Source organism: Rhodofomes roseus (assembly GCF_022264815.1).
Source record: "Rhodofomes roseus strain CIRM-BRFM 1785 chromosome Unknown C8Q71scaffold_1, whole genome shotgun sequence".
Lineage (NCBI taxonomy): Eukaryota > Fungi > Basidiomycota > Agaricomycetes > Polyporales > Fomitopsidaceae > Rhodofomes > Rhodofomes roseus.
Genome location: NW_025952957.1, coordinates 506408 through 522539, shown reverse-complemented (window position 1 = coordinate 522539; position 16132 = coordinate 506408). Strand labels below are relative to the sequence as shown.

Below are 16132 nucleotides of genomic sequence, written 5' to 3'. Positions count from 1 at the left end.
CGGTTCAAGCGCCCGACTTGCGCGTCGCTCACCAGGCGCCTGCCTCCAGTGCTGCTCTAACTTGTCCTACACCCTCCCGACCCCGTCATGTCCAGAACTTCCTACGACAGGTGAGTTTATTAACATCGTCAAATGAATGAGTTTACGAGGGTACTGCCAGATATCTTACCGTCTTCTCGCCGGAGGGGCGGCTGTACCAAGTCGGTGAGCAAAGGACCTGAGGTCCCGGTCCGTCCAGAGCTTAGTCGCGACTCAACATCATCCCTGGTGCAGAGTATGCATTCAAGGCCATCTCTGGCTCTGGACACACGGCAATCGCCGTGAGGGGAAAGGACACCGCGGTCGTGATCACACAGAAGAAAGTACCAGTACGTCGCGCTGCATTACGCGTACCTCCGCTACCATCCAGTAACGCGCCATACACAGGACAAGCTCCTCGATGCCTCCACCATCACGCATCTCTTCAGCATCACACCTACTATCGGCTGTGTCATGACAGGGCTTATTGGTGCGTTGCCTTCGATCGCCGCTTCTCAGGGTCTTATGTCGGTCCTTTTCAGCCGACGCGCGCGCACAAGTACAACGAGCACGATCGGAGGCGGCAGATTTCCGCTTCAAGTATGGCTACGAAATCACCCCCGACGCGCTCGCTCGACGACTAGCGAACATCAACCAAGTCTACACGCAGCGCGCGGCTATGCGACCGTTGGGCATCTGTAAAGCTTCCCGCCTCTACTGTCTCATGCGATACTGATCTTTGTGTACAGCGATGATCGTCATTGGCATCGACGCAGAATTCGGCCCTCAATGCTTCCGGCTCGATCCTGCAGGCTACTTCGTCGGCTTCCACGCGACGTCGGCGGGGCAAAAGCATCAGGAAGCAATGAACCACCTCGAGAAGAAGTGGAAGAAACTCGACAATGGGCGTGGAGCAGAGGATGCTGTCGCGGCGGGCAAGACTCTTAGCAGAGCTGAGGTGATCGAGGTACGCGCTACTCATCCTTACCCAAGACGTATTGACGAATGTGAGGTGATATCGTAGATCGCGATCGAGGCGCTCTCGACAGTGCACGCTACAGACTACAAGTCAGGTGAGGTCGAGATCGGGATTGTGTCGGAGGGCGAGGAGGAGGACCCGAAGACGCGGGGGCAGTGGCGCGTCATGGACGAGAAAGAGATCGAGCAGCACCTGCTCGCGTACGCCGAGAAGGATTGATTGTACACATATCGGACTGCATTTTCCATTGCTCTCGAAGGTTTCGCGTTTCGCGGCGTTGAGGCATACCACTCATGGGAAGACTGAAGCAGGATGGATTAGGTTCTACACATGTAAGTACTAGGTCCTTGGCACTATCCGCGAGTGATGTTAGGCAAACCGCGACGCGCCGCCCGTCTGTACGCCGTACACCATCAGTTCCGCCGACTTGAGTGAAGCGACAAATGGACGCACCGCGACGAGGTCAACCTCCCACTCCTCCAGATCATGTTTCCAATACCGCTCCGGTGCCTCCCAGAAGTTCCCGAATACCTGCGCGTTCTCGCCCTTCGCTTGCGATTGCGCTGGACCTGCGCTCGAGCTCCCTTTGTCAACCACAGAAGACTCGGACACGGAAGCCTGAGTCTTCCTGAGCGAGTCGGTGAAGGCGGACTTCAGGTCTGGCGTCGCCAGCGGGTGTGGGCGCGGTGCCTTGGATTCTGGGGGGTACAAGTGAGTGGTGAGCCTATGAGCGCGAGGCTGTGAGGACGTACTCCACTGCCGCTTCCCGGCGAAGTGAATGAGAGGTTGGCGAGGTGCTGCTGATGCACAGAGGCGGAGAGACGGGTGCATAGTGGCAGGTGTGAGTTACAGAAATGGTGCGAGTGTGGTGGGTGCTGGGGTCAGCTTCAACCTGTGATGGGTGGGATGTCCTTGTAACGCAGCCTTGGTGATAGCCTACACTGGGCAAACCAAAATGCGGTCCAAAGTGAGAAGGTAGAAGCAATGTCGATGTTCGGTCTGTTCAGGCTGCTCAGGCTAGCGTCGGACTCACGTCCGACGACCAGGCCGCCGTGCGATTCCGGAAAAGGCAACTGAGGTACTAGCTTACGTCATTGTCTCGTGTGCTTGGCCGCTGTGTGGCTTCGGAATCGAAGTCCTTGTTCTCTGCAACTTTCTTAGCTGCTTCTTCTCTACTCATTCTCTACACATCCCTGCTTATTGAGTATCAAAGTATTGCCTGTACCTGCCGTTGCAATGGCTCGCGGCGCCGCAACACCACCGACAGTACCGGATTCCCCGCGCATGTCGGAATCACCACCTCCAACAGGTGTCCAGGGCGAGCTAGAACTCGAGCTCATGGGGCTTGCGCACGCGCTGTACAACCTCGGAACCACAGTGGTGAATGATCTGACCAAGGAGAAGGACAAGCCTGGGAGTAGTGGGAAGCAAGTTGGGATGAGAGTGTGAGTCTCTTGTCATGCATGAAGGACGAGACACGCTGGTCGTTTCCATCGCACCTTGTCTCCGTACTTCCTGTTCCCCCACATCATTATAGCGCATGAAAACCGGCCTTCTGGGAGCTCCTGAGATGCTTTTGAAATCAAACGCGTTCTTTACCCTTGACTTTGAGATTGACAGTGGCAGCAACTGATGTCCTTCCCAGCAACGAAGTGATCCACCACCTTGCGACCATCGACGATATGTCACAGCATGTGCACACCATGGTGCCAATGCAAGTGCTCGCGGATATCGATAATTCGCGCAACCCGCTGCTGCTGACAAGGGAGCGAGTCGAGCGCGCGGCCACGGAGAACCAATTTATGAACGGGAAGATCCAGGCTATTGATGTGCGCAGTAACGTGGTAGCTCGTTCAACCTGGCGTATGCTGACCACTGTCCATAGTCATACCGCGGACACTTGGACGACGTGCTCTCACAGACGTTCCCGGAGCTCGCGCAGTACCTGTCTGCGTCAGGGTCCAGCCATGCCACGCACATGAATATGAGCTTTCCTCCGCCAGAGGACCCCGATCAGAAGCCTTCGAATGGCTTTCACAGCGGCTGAACGGCGCCCAGGGTGAGCATTTCATATCTTTTGTCTTTTGTGGCAATACACTCATTGTGTGAATGTGCCGTAAGGCATTTGTTTCATCTACCCCCCTCTGCCCCCTCAGACACATGGCCACAAGGCAGCCTCCGACAGCTGGTCGGGAAAGCGAATGCACACTCGTCTTTCGGGCGTCCTCGGACACAGATTGGTTGCGCCGGATGTCATCGCGCGATGCGCGTTGCATGCTGTGCCCGCTAGGCCACACAGTAGTCCTGAACAGCGCTGCGACTTTCGGAGATGGGTTTTGCGGTACAACGTAACCAAGCCGGGTTGATTGCATGATTGCTGCTATGGTATATATGTGTCCGAGTTGTATGTACGCTCCCCAACTGTCTGCGGTGGTGTCCGACTGTACTACGGCTCTAGGCTGTCTTGCGAGTAGCTGTAGCATAATATTATGGCTGGAATGTCACTATAGCCTGTGGACGAATCGGACGCCAGACGGCAGAGTCGATCTGCATGCCGGGTTACCGGTCGCCGGGGAGGATTCCAGTGCGTATCATGCGCGCCTGCGGTTGTCTGGTCCCAGTCCCAGCTTGGTCTCCACTTTCATGCCGACCACTTCATACCCTTCTCCCTTTTCTCTCTAACGACCTGCGCTCGCCCTGCCCGCTTTCTTTTCCACGTAATACGCTCCGTCGCACGCCCGACGCCCTGACGATCAAGAACCCGCCCATCTTGCGCTTTCGAAGATCTGCGGAGAAATTCGCCCACAGTTCGGCCTCGAGCTCGCCTGCCCCTTGCTTCTTTCGATATTAAATCCTCGCGCTAGAAGTACAACGGCGCGGGCTGACATCTCTCCTGCTCTCCGTCCACGCTAGCCGCCGCCCATGTCCAGCTTTCTCCATGCCTACGACGCGCTCTCGTCTACCTCGCCGCGGTCAGAGGTGGCGTCTGTCTTCCAGTCCCTAATAGACGGTGCGCGTGTGGTCTGCTTGCTTCGGCTATCGCAGCGGCTCACCCGTTTCGAGTAGCGTACCCTTCGCAGATCGATCCCGCCACGCGCAAGACGCTAGTGCAGACGATTCTGGACGATCTAACGAAGTGTAGTTCCGGCAATGGGAAGAAGGGCAGGTTGACCGCCAAAGGTGAGCTTCCTTTCCGAGCGATATGTATTGGCGGATCTTGCCCTGAGTCTACGTACGGGAGGGTCAAGCTACCAGTGTACATGGGTTCCGCGGTGTAGACCGCCGCCGGTGCTCGAGGGTGGGCCAGGAAGCTGCGCCGGAGAAGAGAAAGCCGGACGCTCTCTGTCAATCATCCGCGCAGAATGCGCGGTGGGCGAAGCATCCGTCGGCCCTGACGCGCGCGCACGGCTTGTATTACTAGCAGTCGACGCGGGATTCTTCCAGCGTTGAGCAGCCATTGACTTTCACTATCTGTGTGGAGATGTGTGTCTGGCTGGCAAGTTGCAAAGTGCGAGGGGAGCCAATCTGTCTTCAGCGGGCCCCGTCGACTATGAAGCCTCACTGTGCGTGACTTTACATGGTCTTAGGCAACTACCTGTGTGACTAGACCTCTGTGTGGGTTGGCCATAGTTCTGTCGTCTTGACACCGTAACCCCCACATTCAGGACCTGAGCTAATCTTACTTTCTTAGATGCTTTCCCCGCTTTGCTCGCCACGAAGATCCTGGGCAAAGACCCCGCAGGCTCGGAAGTCATCGCCACGTCCGCAAACCTCTCAACGCTGCTTGCCCTCTCCCGCTTTTTCAAGGATGACGCGGACGCGTCGAGCGAGGCGTTGCGGTGCATCGCGAATGCCATGTTACTGATCAGCCATGCGCGGGAAACTTTCATACAGAGCGATGTTGGAGGTGGGGACGCTGCAGTTGAGCTGCTTGAGGTAGGTTCCGGGTAACAGACGACGCAGATCACTCCCAGACTCACTCGCCTTCGCTTCAGAAAACCACAAATGCAGAGCGCATCTTCCTTGCGTCGCGCATCCTCTTTCTATCCACGGTGTCGATGGCGTCTGCCAACTTCATACGTGCACTCGTTGAGACGAAACCTCCCGGCCATCCGGGCAATATCATCGAAATAATTGGCACGAAGCTGGACATCCTGTCCAGAAACATTCAGACTAGCGCGAAGTTGTCACGAGAGGCGATGACCGACTTACTCAAGTTCACGTTTAATCTGTTGTTACACTATCCTAAGGTGTGTACACTATTCACTGTAATACGGTGAACAGAATATTCATGCCCCGGCGCCCAGATTGCAAACGACTCCGAAGAGATCACGAATAGGTCCGAAGATGAGGCCAAGATCATGGGCGATAGCTGGAATGAACGCTTGGATGGGTATGTTCCCTGCCTTTGACATGCGTCTTACAGTATGCTGATCGATCTACAGTATTCTCCCGCCGCTTCTCCGAGCGTTCAATGCACTTCCTCCCTCCTTCCCCTCACCGCTCGTCCCTCCAATGACACACATCATACATTCACTCATCACTATCCCCGTTACCCCATCCCTCCACTCGAAATGGTTCCAATCAACAAGTCGCAGCAGCAGCCCGCGCTCCCCCAAGAGCCGGGAATCGTCGCTGGGCTCCCCGCCACGCAGTGCGAGCGGGAGCGCAAGCGGCTCGCCGACGCTCGGGCCGTCCAAGGACAAGTCTAGCGCCTTCGACCGCGCCATGTCTAAGCTGACTGTGGGTCGGCGGTCCCTCTCTCTCTCGCGGTCCACCTCACCAAACCGCCCCGCACTTGTCGACGTGCTCCTCCGCGCGTATGATTTGCTCGACGTGTCGTTTTCGCACTACCTCCCGGGGAACATCGACCCAGACGACGGGAGCGTGCGCGAGAAGTGCCGAGCGGAAGGCAACGCGAATCTGGACGATGTTCTCGTACCGCTGGTGCTTCTCGTCAACAAGCTCTGTACGGCAGACGAGGGCTCGCGGGCGCGCATGCGTGAATGGGTGTTGCCTCCGGACCTGGATCGCACTACGCCGCTTGAGGGCCGCGCCGACTTCTTGGGCCGCTGTCTGAGGCTGCTTGCGTGTGTGCACCATGCGCGCCTCAAGTCTGCTACTGGGGAGATGCTCTACTCGATTTGCGACTTCGATGGTGCGTAATACTCAACTATACAGAGATGCGTCATATTGACTGTCATTCTCAGCGAGCCTGCTTGCTTCCTACGTCGGCTATGGCAACGTGGCCGGATTCCTGTTCCACAAGGGCATCACTGGCCAACCCTCGCGGCCATCGAACGCGCCAGTGCCTCAAATGACGCCGTCAGGCGTGCCCATCAACCCAATCACCGGTATCGTCGAGGAGGAATCCCCGGAGATTGAGATGACGGACGAAGAGAAGGAGCGCGAGGCTGAGAAGCTGTTCGTCCTCTTTGACCGTCTCGAGAAGAGCGGCGCCCTGCAGCCCAATCAAAATCCGATACGCAAGGCCGTGCAGGAGGGCCGCCTTGGTTAGAGACGCCCACTGCACCCGTCTCCCTCACTATTTCCTCTTGTTCCATTTGTTCGCCGGCTCTCTTGCTCCCTGTGAACACTGGCCTTACCCTCATTCCCTTGCCTATTCATTCTCAATTTCTAGCCTGATTGCGCGGCAGCGGCATTCACACTCTCGCCTCGATGTTCTTTTGCGTTTAATACCCCCATCAGAATGTTCACTCTCGTGCTAACTTACAATTATGCTTATAATGCTCTGTTGCATGTCATGTCTATCACCGTACCTCTCCAACCAAGAAATGGTTTTTGATCATTTGAGCACACCAAATTGCGAGAGATGAAGCCACCGAAGCATGGGCAGCATGCATAGCAATAACCGATCAGTCGAGATAAAAGCATAAGTAAGCATACAACAGTCCAACGACGAGCCAATCAATCGAAGGTAACCTTTGTGCCCGCGGATTGTGCGATGGCACCGGTGCGGGGGCCACCTCGGCCACCACGTCCACCGCCGCGACCCCGGTCGCCGCCACGTCCACGACCTCCACCACGTCCGCCACCCCGATCACCTCCGAATCCGCCACCGAATCCCTGGTTTGTTCCGTCAGCCAACGAGTAAGATCAATGAAAGGTGCTAAGACTTACTCGTCCCCTTCCACGGCCACCGCGATCTCCACCACCGAAGCCCCTGCCACGGCCACCGCGGTCTCCACCACCGAAGCCGCGACCTCCACCACCATTGCTATCTCTCGGCTGGGAGTAGTCCAGGCGAATCTCCCGACCCGCAATCTCCGCGCCTGCCGCGCCCTCGAACGCCTTCTTCGCCAAGTCGACGTCCGAGAACTCGACGTAGCCGAAGCCCTTCGGCTTGCCGGTCTCACGGTCCGTCGGCATGCGCACGCTCTTCACCTCGCCGTACTCGCTGAACGTCTCCCAGAGGATGTCCTCCGTCGCGTCCCAGCTGAGGTTGCCGACGAACAGTGTCGCGGACGGCGAGCTCTGGCTGTCGCCAAACGCCTGGGCACGGCTCTCGCGCCGCTCGGTGGGCGCTTTGGGTACGCTCTTGTCGACGTTGACTGGGCGCCCGTCGATCTCCTTGCCGTTCAGCTTGAGCGCGGCCTCGACGGCCTCCTCCGTGGCGAAGTTAACATACCCAAAGCCGCGCGACTTGCCGGTGTTACGATCCATCTGCACGCGCGCGGAGACGACCTCGCCGCATTCGGCGAACTCCTGCGCGAGCCAGTCGTTGTCGACATTCCAGGAGAGCCTGCCGACAAAGATTGCCTTGGTTGGCTCTGAGCCGTCGGTGGCTGTGGCGTCGTTGGTGGCCAGCTTGGCCTTTTTTGCGGGTGCAGGAGCCTCATCGTTGGCCTTACGCTTGCCTAAAACCAGTGTGAGGACAGCAATAGGGTGAAGTGCTTGTGACATACCGTTCTTGGTCGTCTCATCCGCCATCACGACATCCTCGTCCTCTGAGCTCTCATCAGAGCTGTCCTCGTCGGACGCCTCCTTCTTAGCGGGAGTGGTCTTGGCCGTTGTGGCCTTTTGTTGCGGCTTCTTCGAAGCCTCATCGTCGCTACTCTCCTCAGAACTCGACGATGATGATGCAGCCTTCGCAGGGGCGGTCTTAGCAGGCGTCGCCTTCTTCGGAAGGGTGGCAGTAGCCTTCTTGGGAGCCTCCTCCTCACTCGAGTCGCTGTCGCTCTCCTCTGGGCTTGAGGCAGCCTTGGCGAGTGCTGCAGTCTTCTTCGAGGCCTCATCCTCGGAGCTGCTCTCGCCTTCACTGTCGCTGGAAGACGACGCCTTCTTGGGCGTCGCCTTCACCTGCGCGGCCTTCGGCTTCTCATCCTCAGACTCGCTCGAGGACGAATCACTTGAAGGGGCCTTCTTGGCCTTGCCGTTCGCCTTTACGGGCGTTGGCTTCGTAGGAGGCGCAGCCTTCGCCTAGATAGCGATCAGCTACAGAAAGATGGGAAGGGTAGAGTATTCTTTACCTTGCCGTTCGCCTTTTTTTTTGATGCCTCCTCATCACTGGACTCACTCTCGGAAGACTCATCACTGCTACTCTCTGCCTTCTTTGAAAGCTTCGCCTTGGACTGGAGTGCAGATGTAAGCATTCGGCGATAGATGACCATGGACAACGTACGCCGGCCTTGGCCATAATCTCCTTAGACGAGATAGGCTTCGTTGCAGGGGCTGCCTCCTTCGGAGCTGCGGCCTTCGCTGCGGCCTTTGCGGCCTTCTTGTCGGCCTTCTTGTCGACCTTTTTGTCGACCTTCTTGTCTGCTGCTGTCTTGGCCATGGCGGATGAGAAGGACAGGGGGGGATGGAGGGGGGTGGAGGGAGGCACAGGCGGAATGGCTTGAGATAAGTCCGAGCAAAATTTCCCAAAAAGCAAAACAGCTTCGTGGCACGTGCACGGTGCCGGGCGCCTCTCCAGGATCGCCGCTGGGCGCCTATTCCACGACCGAGCGCAAGTTGGCTGCCGTCCTCTTGCCTTGTCTTGTCATCCGGACATCATATATTGTCGCTATTCTTCATTCCAGTTGCATCTTGTGCTCTGAGAAATGGACGTCGATGCTGTGGTACTCGGCAGCGGACTGACTGAATCAATCGCAGCTGCGTGAGCACCCTGCCTGTGTCTCGAGACAACCTGTCTGAAGCGGCCACCCAGCGCACTCTCCAAGGCAGGATACAAGGTCGCGCACCTAGACGTCAACCCGTACTACGGCGGAGACAACGCATCTCTGACCGCCGACGAACTCGTCAGCTGGGCAGATGAACGGGCAGCCGCGGGACCCTCCAATCCCTCGTACGCCTCCGCGCAGCGGACCAAGTTTACGTCCATATCGCGATCAGGGTCGACCCTGCCTCAATCCCGTCAGTACTCTATTTCGCTGTCTCCAGCCATCATCCCCTCCGTCGGCCCGCTAATTGACGCGCTCATCGCGTCGGGTGTCTCGCGGTATGGCGGCTTCAAGCTACTGGAGAAGGTCGCGATATACACGGGGCCCGGTTCGGTCAAGCCAGTTCCAGGGAGTAAGGAAGACGTTTTTAAGAGCAAAGAGCTCTCCCTGCTGGACAAGCGGAGACTGATGCGATTCCTGATGTTCGCGGCGGGCGACTTCGAGGGCAAGAAGGAGTTCGAAGGCAAGGAGCACACTCCCTTCGTGCAATTCCTGCACCAAGTGTTCTCTCTCGATGGACAGACTGCTGCTGCTATTGCATATGCGTTAGCCTTCTGCGTCTCTGCTGCAGGTCAGTGTCCACGTTGCCTGGTGTGCGCGGGTCACACCTGATTATTCTTTGGGGGGCAGAACCGACGCTTCCCGCATTGCAACGCATTCGGAAGTACCTCCGCTCTACCGGTAGATATGGCCCTTCTCCCTTCCTCGTGGGTCATTACGGCGGTCTGGGCGAGATCGCACAGGGATTCTGCCGTACAGCTGCGGTCAGCGGAGCAGCATACATCCTCGCCCACAACGTCTTCTCCATCGAGATTCCGAGTCAGTCTGAGGAAGGCCGAAAATACAAGATCATCCTGGAAGGGCTAGACGAATCGCTCACTTGCGACCTCCTGATTGCGTCGTCGGGTTACCCTCTACCCGAGTTTCCGAGGGCAGTGACGAATGATTCAACCGACAATGAATCATCTAACATCCACCCTATTGCACGAGCCATAGTCGTGGTTGACCGCCCTCTCTCGTTCTCGTCTCCTGAAGTGCCGCCAGCAAGCACCGCATCTGATGCGGAGGGCGCGGACACCGAAGAGGAAGAGCAGACTCCTCAGAAGCAGGAGCTGGACACCGCTCTATTAGTCTTCCCTCCATCAAGCCTCGAAGGGGGCTCATCCGTAGCAGTCGCGAGTGTTCTTGTCACAGGCGAGGGCAGCATATCGGCGCCCAAGGGGAAGTGTAAGTGACCACCACCCAAGCAGCCATTGATCCTTGATGCTGATATGCTACGATCCCATAGGGGTTCTATATCTGTCACTCCCACTCCTCGAACAGACCACCCGATCTGCAGAGGCACTCCTGCGCCCATACGTCGACGCCACGCTCAGCCTGACCGTCCCAGACTCCGCCTCGCCAACATCCACCCAACCACTTTTCACCCTGTTCTACATCGAGCATCCCGATCTGCCTCCGTCCTCATCCGCTGCATCCGAGTCACAAATACCATCCATCCTGGCACCACTGCGGAGCTCGACGCTACTGCCGGAACAAGCAGACTCCGCCACGACGAACGCGGAGACGCTCTTCTGGAAGGCGGTCTCGGCGCTGAAGGCCGCTGGCAGACGGCCGAAGCGGAGAACAGGTGAGGGCGAGGAAGAGGGTGAGGAAGAGGTGGAGGTGGAGGGGTTCTGGCCGCCGTTGGATATCGTTGACGACCCAGAAGAGGATTGGTGATTCAACGTCTCGGTAGGTGCAAAAGTGTTCGTATGGATGAGGCGCTTTACCGAACCGTATTATCTGTCGTCAATCGTCAGCTCTGACCTATATATCGCGCTATTGCATAGTCTCACAGGATTCCAGTAATCACAAATACGAATACAATACAAATCGAGTGATGTTACAGTATTGGCCCAACGCACGTCTACGAATCCTTGTCGTCTCAAAAACTCCCGGAACTGTCCCAGCTCTTCGTCGCCTCGTCCACCAGGTCCAACAGTTCGCGCATAATCGGGAGATGGTCGAAGACGTCTAGCTTGCTCGTGCCATGGTTCATCTTGAGACTTGCGGATCCCTTGGTAGGCTGCTTCAGAGCCTTCGACTTGTCTCCTCTTCGAAATTTCAAGGGCGATACAGACGATGTTCTCTTCTTCACATTCTTCACAGGGCTAGGCAGGTCAAGATCGTCGTAGGAACTTGAGGAGACAGCAGTAATCGACATGTCGTAGGCAGGCAAGTCCGAGTCATCCTCAGAGGGATCGAAGAACCGGCGGACGCGGATGGGGGTGGTCAGCAGCGGCTTCGTCGGCGACCCAGACTCGGAGGCAGAAACAGAAGCGAATCTCGCAGCGAGGCAGCCCACGTCCTTCCTAGGGCTCTCCGTCTCGCAATCCGAGAACGACGTCTCGCTGATGGCGCAGACAGCCTTGGTTGAATCGAACGAGGCAATCGTAGCGCGCGCGGGGTTGACCCTCGTCTGCTCTGGGTCGTCGAACGGCACGGGTATCCCAGGCAACCCGGTGCCCCCGTAGATCGCGTGGCGCCGGGTGGTCTGGCGTCGCCTGAGAGAGCTGGACGGGGGCGAGGCGAGAGAGTGCGACCTGCTGTGGCCGCCGCTGCCTTGGTGGCGCTTCTCTAGCTTGTCCCAGATGGGAGCGGACTTGAGGCGTGTCGGCGTCGAGAGCTCGTTGTAGAAGCGAAGATCTGGGTCGGATGTCGTGCTCGGGAGGCTAGCGGGCGTCGGGAGCTTGACGTTGTCTCCGGAGAGCACAGGTAATCCTTCGCGAGGCAGTTTAGCGGATTTGACGTCGCATATAGTCGGCTTGCGGGTTGGAGTTGCGGCTTTGATCGGTGTGAGGCGTTCAGGCGGACCGAGTCGCGAGCAGTAGTAGGATGCCAGAGAGTCCAGAGAGGATGACTGAGAGGGCGAGTCTGTGGAGAACCATGGTCCGAGGTTGTCTACGTAGAGTGATTGCGTTGACTTCGGGGAGTCAGAAAGACGGCGCGGCGTCATTGCAGTATCAATTAATGTAATAGGACGAACTCACCGAAGAAGGCGACGCGAAGGCCTTGAATGGCACGGAGCCGAGGGACGTGTTCCTCCTGCTCCGAGGCACCGCAGATGACCATTCTTTCCCGTATCTCTTCTTTTCCTTCGCACAAGGAGAGGCCTTGTCTCCGCTATCATCTCCATGTTCTGCGGAAATCGGATCACCATGTATACGTGCTTGCTTCGGTGTGGATGTGATGAATTCCGGGTGTCCGTACGGCTTCGTTTCGAATATTGCTGATAGGAGTGGGCCATACCTGCCGGTTGTTGCGGTTTCTTCGTTGCCTGAAGCCCCGACCGTGATGCCCCGAGCGTCGGCCATATGAGTCGATGGTTTACTCTGTCACGCCGTCTTCGCAGAGTGCCAGCCTTGCGATTGCCAAGTCCGAGGAGCCTGAGCGGAACAAGCTTCAAGGCAGCCTGAGCGATCCGTGTTCAAGTTGGTCGCGGCGCCGACAAATAGGATGTTCCGCATCCAACACTCAACGCTGATGAACCCGGGATCAGCAGCACTGTGCAGGGTAGTGTACGTTCGCCTGGGACAACTGCCGGCGCTGCGACCAACAGTGGCACTGGCCCAGGCTCCGCCGTAGATTCCCGAACCACAGGACCTACCGCAAATGGAAGTCCAGTTGCCACCAGTGGTCGTCGTAGCCTACTGAGCGACTGCCACGAACTGTGCCAGTCAACTTCGCCAGGATGCCAACAACACAACCTTCGGGACTCCGAATGGCATCGCGGCTGTCTGAAACCCTATCAGTCAGGTTTCATGAATCGTCATATCCTCAGGTTCATTCTTTTTGTTCGTAGTTGCAGCCGCCGCGCGTCGCACATAGACGCTCGCGAGATGCGATATATAACATACCCAAGGTGGCGGAAAAGCTATAATATCCTGGTCGGAAGCATCTGCATGCTTATGCTTCCTTCGTCGAAAATGGACTGCGATCCGCGGGATAGCATCGATCCTCTCTGCGAGTCTTCAGTTGACGGCCCTGCAACCGAGCCAGTTAAGAAGAGCCCCGAGGTCATTGTTATGGTGCGCAGAGTCTTGTTTATCTCCATCACACGATGATTCCCATTCTAAATATAGGATGGTGACCTCCATGTCTGCCGCAACCAGGAGTGGTTTGCAGATATCGGGCGTTCCTATGCCGATTATATCGGGAGCCTAAACTTGCCTGTTCCGGCAGACACACAGACTGTTGGTGTTATCCGACGTTTTATAGATGGTTTGCTATTCTGCGCTCAGCCTCATCCGGCACTCGTGATGAACACAGGTCTGCTGATGAAGAGGTGGACGCCCGGTGATCTTACTGCATACAAATCCGGGTCCCAGCGGGTGCCCGAGGATACTCAAGCCCCAAGCTACGCAGGCTACTGGCAGCAATTGCTATTCACGGCAACATTCCGTGCTGCGTCCATTGCCACAACATTCGGGGAGGCCATAGCCGTGATAAGATTGGTCTGGACAGCCAAAGATTGGGCCCGGGCAACAGGATTGGCGGGTTGTCCGATAGGAACAGGTGCCATCGACCGTTGGACTGAAGATGTATCATCAAGAATACGTATCAAAGAGGATGAAATCCTAGGTTCGATACGAACCCCACACGTGAACGTGAGAGGGGTGCAGCGTGGAGGTCTTGAATCGAGACTAGATGAAATCCTTAGCAACTGGCACTGGATCATGCTTGACATGTTCCTACAGGGAAAACGGAAGAATATCCCCGAAGAAGGAAAGACCGGCGAGTTAAGGGTCAGTGTCAGAGTACCGTGGTCAGAGTGCACAGGAGGTGACAAACCCATCAGCCGCCACTCTTGTTTTGTGAATCAGCGGGTATTGTCTGCGACTCTGATCACTTGCACTTGACAATCGGGACGTTGTATGGGCAAGGCCCGGACATAAGCCAGTCTGAGAAGGCGGTAATCTCCGAACTCGAGTACAAGGGTCTGCGAACATCATACCTGCGTATGGGAGGACCGTTCAGCAAATATCTTGTTTGGCGGCAAACGGATGTTATTCAGGCTCGACGTACACTGTCCGCACTCCAAACGGGCAGAGACCAGGGAAAACCAACGCGGGACAACGCGAACCTACAAACGCCGAGTGATCGCCAGAGGACAGAGGACCGCCGGTCAGGAACAAAGCCAATTTCACAAGCCGCTCCAGTGGCCCCCACTGCGCCAGCATCGGAGGCCGCTGTTAAACAAGAAGGCAATGGCACACCACAACGCTCTCAGTCGCTTCCGGCGACAGGTTCTTCGAGGCCAAAACGCACTACGCATACGGTCACTGCCGGAGGATATGCTGAGGAAATCGCGAGGAACTTAAAGGCAGAGACGCTTACCGAGCACTCGGAGCAGCCTCCTGCACCGCAGCCTGTACTCCGTCTACGGACGACTACGTCAAAAACGGTCAGTGCGAAGGAGGAGGCTGACAGAATGACGGATGAATTGGCCGCGGCAAGGGAACGTCAACGTGGGGACCGCTTGCAGCGGCGCCAAGAAGCACCACCACCTCGGCCTCAGCCAATATCGATCGCCTCTCGACAAGCTGCACTGTCCGCACCAAAGCCGCAGAAATAACTCACCTATTACTTTAATAGTACTACAACCTGTTATTCGGCGCCAACGCGAATTGTGACAACTTGAACGTCCCGGTATATTACTGGCCATTGTTTGAGGAACCTTGCCAGTGGTTTCTGCGTGCGAAACACCGTACTATTCGATATGTACCACCGAGCTCGCTTCGCTGGGGACATGAGGATACCGCCGCAATGGAGAAGTCCTTGTCAACGCTAAAGTTGGCGTGTATCACGCGCGCACAGCCTTACAGCGGCTTGTCTGAGGGCCAAGTCAGTCATCGACGTCGGATTGGATGCTGAACCAGCCAGATGGCTGATGCTGTTAACTGACAGCGTGTAAGGTGCGTTAATGGAGCAGCGGCATGTATACTCACCGCTGTAGGTGGTGGCAATGGTATTGCCAGAGTAATCGGGCATCGACCACTCGTTTAGGTTTGTAATATTGTCGGTTATGGTTCGCTCGAATGTATCGATAATCGCGGGCAACGCACTGTCTGAATCTCGTCAACAAACGTAGAAATTGTCATCTGGTAAGTACAACAGTCTGCGTCTTCGGAAAAACGTGTAAAGTGAACCCGAGTTCTGGTTTGTGTCAACTCAGCATCTGCAAGCTGATCAACAGGGGCTGAGAGCGTATGTACCTTCCGAGAGCCTCGCGGGTAAGCGGCTTGGTGCATGCTTCATTTTGCTTGTGCAGTGCCCTCAGCGCCCGACCTTAAGGAGGTCAACAAGTCTTGGAACCTTTTCCGCAACTTCGTGACCATCTCGTCCTCGTCAGACGACGGAGCGGGCTAGATATGTCTTGCTTGAGTCTACATCGCTTTGCGACGAATGAACGTGAGACAGAGTCACCATTTGGTCGAGAAGGAACTGTGAGGAATTACGATCAACGGTATGGTCGAATACTTGAACTCGTGCTTGCCTACCTCAGCCTCATCTATCGTCTGTAATATATGTAGTATACGGGAAGAGGCATGTCATGACTCGGAGTGCCCGACTCGAATGTTCGCCGCACTAACCAGAATGATAGGACCCCTAGTATCCGTCGTGGTTACCACTATGAATTGTCATACTGTATCAGGGTGCTCGCACCTGTTCATCTCTGAAGGATTGTTGTCTTCAGTCACGGTCCTACGGCCACACGCTCAGGCTGGTATTGTTACAGGCGCACTGGTAAGTTACGCATCCGTGTGAGTTGTGACACTGATACACAAGTAGCGCTCGGCGGCAGCCGCGATCTGACGTCATCTGTCGCGCAGGCGAAGTCAAACCGGTTCAGCTCCTCCAACCAAGTACTGAAGTATTTCACGTCCACTGCAAGTACATACATAGCCTA

The 16132-nt window shown here is 56.4% G+C and overlaps 8 protein-coding genes across 8 annotated transcripts; 4 read left to right on the top strand and 4 right to left on the bottom strand.

Moving 5' to 3' along the window:
* The first annotated feature begins 23 nt into the window (after positions 1–23).
* Positions 24–1286, top strand: C8Q71DRAFT_729424 (20S proteasome subunit). The gene is made up of 7 exons (XM_047922029.1): positions 24–110; positions 161–204; positions 274–368; positions 427–508; positions 561–716; positions 768–985; positions 1043–1286. Exons 1-7 carry the CDS (start codon positions 88–90, stop codon positions 1214–1216), a joined length of 792 nt encoding a protein of 263 aa, XP_047784454.1. The 5' UTR covers positions 24–87; the 3' UTR covers positions 1217–1286.
* Positions 1287–2048, bottom strand: C8Q71DRAFT_729423 (uncharacterized protein). The gene is made up of 3 exons (XM_047922028.1): positions 1750–2048; positions 1451–1695; positions 1287–1393 (listed from the first exon to the last, which is right to left on the bottom strand). The coding sequence occupies exons 1-3, from the start codon at positions 1826–1828 to the stop codon at positions 1367–1369; spliced, it is 351 nt and encodes a 116-aa protein (XP_047784453.1). The 5' UTR covers positions 1829–2048; the 3' UTR covers positions 1287–1366.
* Positions 2049–2143: 95 nt separating this feature from the next.
* C8Q71DRAFT_729421 (transcription factor subunit Med10 of mediator complex-domain-containing protein) lies at positions 2144–3519 on the top strand. The gene is made up of 4 exons (XM_047922027.1): positions 2144–2442; positions 2643–2826; positions 2883–3056; positions 3119–3519. The coding sequence occupies exons 1-3, from the start codon at positions 2234–2236 to the stop codon at positions 3042–3044; spliced, it is 555 nt and encodes a 184-aa protein (XP_047784452.1). The 5' UTR covers positions 2144–2233; the 3' UTR covers positions 3045–3056; positions 3119–3519.
* Positions 3520–3833: 314 nt separating this feature from the next.
* C8Q71DRAFT_8094 (guanine nucleotide exchange factor) lies at positions 3834–6720 on the top strand. Its single transcript, XM_047926035.1, has 7 exons — positions 3834–4007; positions 4064–4177; positions 4689–4933; positions 4993–5247; positions 5305–5390; positions 5443–6155; positions 6208–6720. Exons 1-7 carry the CDS (start codon positions 3920–3922, stop codon positions 6513–6515), a joined length of 1809 nt encoding a protein of 602 aa, XP_047784451.1. The 5' UTR covers positions 3834–3919; the 3' UTR covers positions 6516–6720.
* A 47-nt stretch (positions 6721–6767) lies between these two features.
* Positions 6768–9033, bottom strand: C8Q71DRAFT_8100 (uncharacterized protein). The gene is made up of 5 exons (XM_047926042.1): positions 8640–9033; positions 8488–8589; positions 7924–8437; positions 7139–7875; positions 6768–7084 (listed from the first exon to the last, which is right to left on the bottom strand). The coding sequence occupies exons 1-5, from the start codon at positions 8793–8795 to the stop codon at positions 6926–6928; spliced, it is 1668 nt and encodes a 555-aa protein (XP_047784450.1). The 5' UTR covers positions 8796–9033; the 3' UTR covers positions 6768–6925.
* On the top strand, positions 8835–11130 carry C8Q71DRAFT_729415 (FAD/NAD-P-binding domain-containing protein). The gene is made up of 4 exons (XM_047922026.1): positions 8835–9116; positions 9168–9751; positions 9811–10407; positions 10469–11130. The coding sequence occupies exons 1-4, from the start codon at positions 9061–9063 to the stop codon at positions 10900–10902; spliced, it is 1671 nt and encodes a 556-aa protein (XP_047784449.1). The 5' UTR covers positions 8835–9060; the 3' UTR covers positions 10903–11130.
* Positions 10757–12684, bottom strand: C8Q71DRAFT_864427 (uncharacterized protein). Its single transcript, XM_047928264.1, has 2 exons — positions 12213–12684; positions 10757–12145 (listed from the first exon to the last, which is right to left on the bottom strand). Exons 1-2 carry the CDS (start codon positions 12534–12536, stop codon positions 11108–11110), a joined length of 1362 nt encoding a protein of 453 aa, XP_047784448.1. The 5' UTR covers positions 12537–12684; the 3' UTR covers positions 10757–11107.
* Positions 12685–15219: 2535 nt separating this feature from the next.
* C8Q71DRAFT_8078 (uncharacterized protein) lies at positions 15220–15998 on the bottom strand. The gene is made up of 7 exons (XM_047926015.1): positions 15889–15998; positions 15816–15831; positions 15723–15740; positions 15649–15666; positions 15538–15587; positions 15438–15484; positions 15220–15378 (listed from the first exon to the last, which is right to left on the bottom strand). The coding sequence occupies exons 1-7, from the start codon at positions 15894–15896 to the stop codon at positions 15320–15322; spliced, it is 216 nt and encodes a 71-aa protein (XP_047784447.1). The 5' UTR covers positions 15897–15998; the 3' UTR covers positions 15220–15319.
* Positions 15999–16132: the final 134 nt, after the last annotated feature.